Source organism: Chiloscyllium punctatum, chromosome 9, assembly GCF_047496795.1.
Source record: "Chiloscyllium punctatum isolate Juve2018m chromosome 9, sChiPun1.3, whole genome shotgun sequence".
Taxonomy (NCBI): Eukaryota; Metazoa; Chordata; class Chondrichthyes; order Orectolobiformes; family Hemiscylliidae; genus Chiloscyllium; species Chiloscyllium punctatum.
The window spans coordinates 4,204,173-4,210,706 of record NC_092747.1 but is presented as its reverse complement, the minus strand read 5'-3'; the positions used below and the strand labels follow the sequence as shown (position 1 = coordinate 4,210,706).

The 6,534-nt window shown below is 41.5% G+C and overlaps 1 protein-coding gene across 3 annotated transcripts in view; it reads right to left on the bottom strand.

Annotated features, from left to right (window-relative positions):
* Positions 1-3,037: 3,037 nt before the first annotated feature.
* The window catches only part of LOC140481089 (leucine-rich repeat-containing protein 51-like), a 33,199-nt gene continuing 29,702 nt past the window's right edge, over positions 3,038-6,534 (bottom strand). For all 3 annotated transcript variants that reach the window (XM_072576742.1, XM_072576743.1, XM_072576744.1), the window contains one exon: positions 3,038-4,735. In XM_072576742.1, the coding sequence (XP_072432843.1) occupies positions 4,597-4,735 (139 nt within the window). In that variant the 3' untranslated portion in view covers positions 3,038-4,596. The remainder of the gene's footprint in view (positions 4,736-6,534) is intronic.

Genomic DNA, 6,534 nt, shown 5'->3' with positions numbered 1-6,534 from the left:
TATTGGATAGTGGGGTGGAGAGAAACACATGCATTTGGCCAGTTGGTGAACTCAACCAGCTGAACTATTGGGTGTTTCTCTGCTCAGGAACAACCTTGCTCTCGAGTAGGTAAAAACAATGACTGCAGATGCTAGAAACCAGATTCTGGAGTAGAGTGGTGCTGGAAAAGCGCAGCATTTGAGGAGCAGTAAAATCGACGTTTCGGGCAAAAGCCCTTCATCAGGAATACAGGCAATACTTTTGAAGTTTAATTACAGTTACGTTGTAAATGAGGCAGTTTATGCACAGTATGCTCTCACAAATAGCAAATAGTGATAATGACCAAGTAATCTGTTTTTGTAATGTTGACCCAGGACCAAGGGAAAATGCCACAAATTCTACCTCAAAACACTCAGGTTTCATTTTTACATCCATCTGAACAAGTGGTAGGGCTGTTTATCATCTCATCGGAGAAATGGCACCTGCAAACAATGAAACATTCTGTCTGTACTACAGCTATATTGTCAGTTTAGACTTTGTGCTCAAATCCTGGATCGAGACTTTAATTTGGAAGCTTATTATTCATAGTTGAAATGCAGCTAACTGAAACGCTCTACAAAAATGAACTTTATGAAGTTCCAGAAAAGCATCTGCTGTTAAGCAGACTAATCCAGGGAAAGCTGAAGTCAGGAGCAAGTCTGGGAAGAGAACTAAAAATAATTCACCTGTTTAAAAGACCGAAGCATGAAGGAAAATGTCCATTTATTTCTTGTCTGATTCAAGACAATGGGGAGAGAATTGCATGAATTCTCATCTCAGAAAAGAATGGGAAAGCACATTTTCTCCATAAACCAGCAGGCACTCGAGAGCGGTGCTGGAAAAGCACAGTTCAGGCAGCATCTGAGGAGCAGTAAAATCAACATTTCGGGCAAAAGCCCTTCATCAGGAATACAGGCAGAGTGCCTGAAGGGTGGAGAAATATCCACCCTCATTTATCTCTCCACCCTTCAGGCACTCTGTCTGTATTCCTGATGAAGGATTTTTGCCCGAAATGTTGATTTTACTGCTCCTCAGATGCTGCCTGAACTGTGCTTTTCCAGCACCGCTCTCGAGTGCCTGCTGGTTTATCGAGAAAATGTGCTTTCCCATTCTTTTCTGAGATGAGATTTCATGCAATTCTCTCCCCATTGTCTTGAATCAGACAAGAAATAAATGGACCTTTTCCTTCATGCTTAGGTCTTTTAAACAGGTGAATTATTTTTAGTTCTCTTCCCAGACTTGCTCCTGACTTCAGCTTTCCCTGGATTAGTCTGCTTAACAGCAGATGCTTTTCTGGAACTTTATAAAGTTCATTTTTGTAGAGCGTTTCAGTTAGCTGCATTTCAACTATGAATAATAAGCTTCCAAATTAAAGTCTCGATCCAGGATTTGAGCACAAAGTCTAAACTGACAATATAGCTGTAGTACAGACAGAATGTTTCATTGTTTGCAGGTGCCATTTCTCTGATGAGATGATAAACAGCCCTACCACTTGTTCAGATGGATGTAAAAATGAAACCTGTGAGTGTTTTGAGGTAGAATTTGTGGCATTTTCCCTTGGTCCTGGGTCAACATTACAGAAACCGATTACTTGGTCATTATCACTATTTGCTATTTGTGAGAGCATACTGTGCATAAACTGCCTCATTTACAACGTAACTGTAATTAAACTTCAAAAGTACTTCATTGGCTGTGAAGTGTTTCACTGTCCAGTGGCCATGAAAGATGCGATATAAATGGAAGTCACTTAAAGATCCAATTGATCTGGAGGGTTGATTAAATGTGTTTCCTGCACCTGGACTTAAAATAAATTAAAGGAAGTGAGAACAAAATGTTTTTTTTAAAATAGCAGAATTGCCAGGGAGCTGGGGAATTTGATATGAATGTTCAGTAAAGCAAGCTGTTCAGCTTTATTGCCCATGTAAATGTTCATGTTCTAAATACTACCTCTCACCTTTTGACATATCACCCTATTACCATATCACCTTATTCATGTTTTTCATGTTTGTTTTGTTTGGTTTTTAATGCATCGTTCTGGTGAGTTTCACATTCTCATCACTGTCTCTGGCTAAGGGTTTTCCTCAAACAGAGACTATGTTGGAGGAACTCTAGAGGTCTAACAGCGTCTGTGGAAGGAGAAATTAGTTAATCCTTCCAGCCATGGACGTGAATGCCAAGGGGATAAAAGATGATCAGGAATGTAGTTGAGGTTAAAATCATGTCAGCCATGACCACCTTGAATGGACAGGCTCAAAGGGCGGAGCAGCTTACTCTTCTTCCTTGTTTATGTTTTTAGAATTACAATACTTCCAAAGTATTTTAAATAGCAACCTCTAGTACTACATTTCCCGTAGACACTTTGGCAAGACCTCTCAGGATCTTGTGTGCTTCAATCATGTTTCCTCTTTCACTTCTAGTCACTTGCTGATACAAGCTGAGGTTATCCGAGCTTTCTATGTAAGACAACCTGCCCATTTGAGTATTAGTCAAGTAAACTCCCATTGAACTGCTTCTGATGAATAAGGAGGCTAATTCTGTACAAAGCACTCCAGATGTGGTCTCACCAGTGTCCTGGATCAGTGAAACATTACCTCCCTAACTTTGTATTCAATTCTCTTTGCAACAAATAACATTCTATTAGCTTTCCTAATTGCTTGCAGTTCCTGAACACTGACCCCTTGTGACTTGAGCATTAGGTAACACTGCAACTCTCTCCATTTAGATAATATGCATTTTTCTTCTTCCTACCAAAATTGACAATTGCTTATCGTGGTAAAATCGACATTTCGGGCAGGAGCCCTTTATCAGGATTCTTGATGAAGGGCTCCTGCCTGAAACATCTATTTTCCTGCTCCTCGGATGCTGCTTGACCTGCTGTGCTTTTCCAGCACCACTCTAATCTTGACTCTAATCTTCAGCATCTGCAGTCCTCACTTTTGCCTAATTTCTCATCATACCAAGTTTCAGGTAAAATGTTAGAGCATTTTATATATTTAAAAAAAAACTTTCTCTCTACCATTAACAGATCTGCTAAATATCTTTAATGTTTTAATTTTTAAATTAAGAATAATTTTATTACACTCATTGAGGTTCTGGATAAGATTTTGACACAGTCACAGAATTGATTTCCCAATATAAAATGTGTGTTAATCAGTCAACTTGTCTGTACAGCCTGAGAAGAGCAATGAGGGACTTGTGAATGAAGTGATTGCAGATTTTAAATGAAGAGTCAGGGTCATAGGAATTTGGAGTGTGAGAAGGCAATTCAATCCTTTGAGTAGCTCTGCCATTTAAAGTGGTCATGGCTTTTCATATCCTGGTCTCAACTCCACTTTCCTGCCTGATCCCCGTAGCCTTTTATCCCTTCTGATTTTCATCAGAAGGTTGATTCTGCCTCCACTGCACTCTGGCAGTGAGTTCCACAGATTCTCAACCCTCTGAGAGAAGTGAAGTCAAATTATGTTAAGTAATTACATCAGAAAGGCAAACTGTTTTGATGACTGACAGTTCCTTGTTGCACAGAATAGCAGAGTAGTGTCAGGCTTTGGTAGTCAGTGCTGATTTACTTGGCGGCCCTTCTGACAACATTAGGGAGAGTAAGGGGTCACCCTTTTAAAAGAAATGAAGGGGTCTTTCTTCATATGGTAGTGAATTTATGGAATTCCTTTACCCCAGAGGGCTCTTGAGGCTGGGTCATTTTAAGTATGTTAAGACAGTAGGAATGGAATAAAAGTTGTGAAAAAGGCAGGAAAGTGAAGTTGAGGATAAGTTCAGCCAAGATTTTACTGAAAGGTGGAGTAGATGGGCCAAACAGTCTACTGCTGCTTCTGCATCTTACATGGTCTCTGTTAACCAGCTCACCATGCTGCCTATGATTCCCTGCACTACCTGTAACATGGTTGATAGGGCAACCTTCAGCCTACAATTAGCTTAGGGTTTTTAAATCCAACTCTTACAACTCCAAAGAGACATGTTACTGAGAAGAAATGGGAGAAGGTTATGGAATTGGAAGTCTTAATTCAATAAACTTTGCACATGGAAGGGACCAGCTCAAGACAAGGTGTTATTTTTCCTTCTAACCTTTGATGGTGTTTCATGCCTACACCTTCATCCCCACCCCAACACACAGACATTTCTGCTCTGTGCCCCCTATCGCCCACTGTCTCCATTTCCTGATTGATGTCGGTGAGACAGCTCCTGTGGCATTTCCATCAGCAAGGCTGCAGCACTCCAGCTATGGTTTGCAGCTGATAATGGCTTTTCCTGTGGAGGAGTCCAATGCAGGGTGGGAGGGGGCAAGAGATTTGATCTGCATTCAAGTGTAATCGTCCTCTATAACCCCTCTCGCTCTCTCGCTCTCTCTCTCTGCCCCCCCCACCATACACACACAATCACAGCCAGAAGGGGAAGAGACACTGAGTAATCTTATTAAGAATAATAAGTGCACAACAAAGTTTTTTTTTGATATCAATTAGGGAAAGTTGCAGAAAGAGTTCTCTATTTCTGTGGCTTTGTTCCAGCCAGGAATACAGACTGATCAGGTACCAGGAGAAATCCAGTGAGGCAGCGCCTGGGAATCAGTCGTCGTACTTTCTTCTAGCAACATGCTTGCGTTTGGTGAATGACTTCAGGATAGTGGCAGTAGAACGATCCTGTTTGGTGATTGTGCTGTAGTCTAGTGACTTCAACTGTGGGACAATCCCCACCACATAACTCCTTTGGGGAGGGAATGGGGAAAAGGGAGAAAGAGGCAGAGTGTTAATCTCCTGCAGATGGAGTTTCATTGATCTTTACAGTTGAGGAAAACATTCAACCTGCAGCTATCCCATCAATCCCACTCCCCTTTCACCATCAATTGCATTTATACAGCACCCTTATTACAGAGCTCAATTCAGGATAGAAAATAAATGCTGAGTTGGCCAGCAATGCCTAGGTCTCAAAGAAAAAAAAATTGAACTTTTCCCCATGTCTATCTTTGTTCTTTTGTGGAATGTGGGGCATCATTTACAGTTGGTCTTCTATAATGTGATGGTTGCATTCTTGTGCAACCCCCATTATAGAAAAATCACGCTTTAGAAACAGTGCTTCAAGTGTTGGCAATGTAATCATGTTACAGCCATCTCACATTTTAAAAGATTGCGCTTTAGAAGGTGTCCCCAATTCATCAATCACGTTAACAACACACACGTTAGAGCAGAATGACCTATGTCGTCTGTGCCCAGTTGATGAGCTGCCGTCTTGAATTCCTACAGTCCATTTTCTGTTAGGTTAACCCCAAGATGCCATTGGGAAGGAAGCTACAGGATTTTGTACCAGTGACACCGATGGAATGATAGTATATTTCCAAGTTAGAATGGTGAGTCACTTGGAGGGGAGCTTGTAGGTGGAGGTATTCCCAGAATTGGATGCAATACGTCACCTGAGACTGAATTAGTGGTTTATGCATCCAGCCTAACATCCTTGTTTTTGTACTCTACTCCTCTATTAATAAAGTCCAGAATTCCATTAACAAACGACTGACGAGAAGGGTCAAGAAAATGGAAATAAGTACTGTATAATGGATAGGGGGAAACAATCTCTCCCTCTATCCAGGCCACTCATTACTTTGATAACTTTAAACAAATCTCTTAGACATGTTCTCTCCAAGGGAGAACAGTCCCAGTACATTGTTATACTCTTGAACATCCTTCCTGAAAGGGCAGATTTAATTGTAATTTTTAAGAAGGAATTGGCTAAACATCTGAAGAGAGAATATTTGCAAGGCTATGAGGCATGAATGGGAAGAATGGATAAAACTAGATAGATCACAGGTGGCACGGTTCTCCTCGTGTCTGCGTGGGTTTCCTCCGGGTGCTCCGATTTCCTCCCACAGTCCAAAAATGTGCAGGTTAGGTGAATTGGCCACGACTGACGAGAAGGGTCAAGAAAATGGAAATAAGTACTGTATAATGGATAGGGGGAAACAATCTCTCCCTCTATCCAGGCCACTCATTACTTTGATAACTTTAAACAAATCTCTTAGACATGTTCTCTCCAAGGGAGAACAGTCCCAGTACATTGTTATACTCTTGAACATCCTTCCTGAAAGGGCAGATTTAATTGTAATTTTTAAGAAGGAATTGGCTAAACATCTGAAGAGAGAATATTTGCAAGGCTATGAGGCATGAATGGGAAGAATGGATAAAACTAGATAGATCACAGGTGGCACGGTTCTCCTCGTGTCTGCGTGGGTTTCCTCCGGGTGCTCCGATTTCCTCCCACAGTCCAAAAATGTGCAGGTTAGGTGAATTGGCCATGCTAAATTGCCCGCAGTGTTAGTTGCAGGGGTAAATGTAGGGGAATGGGTATGGGTGGGTGCTCTTCGGAGGGTTGGTGTGGACTTGTCGGGCCGAAGGGCCTGTTTCCACACTGTAAGTAATCTAATCTAAATCTAAAGAGACTGCATAAGCACAATGAGCTGAATAGCCTCCTAGCATCAAGAGAGTATGGAAGCTGGTCATTCTGGCCATTGAATC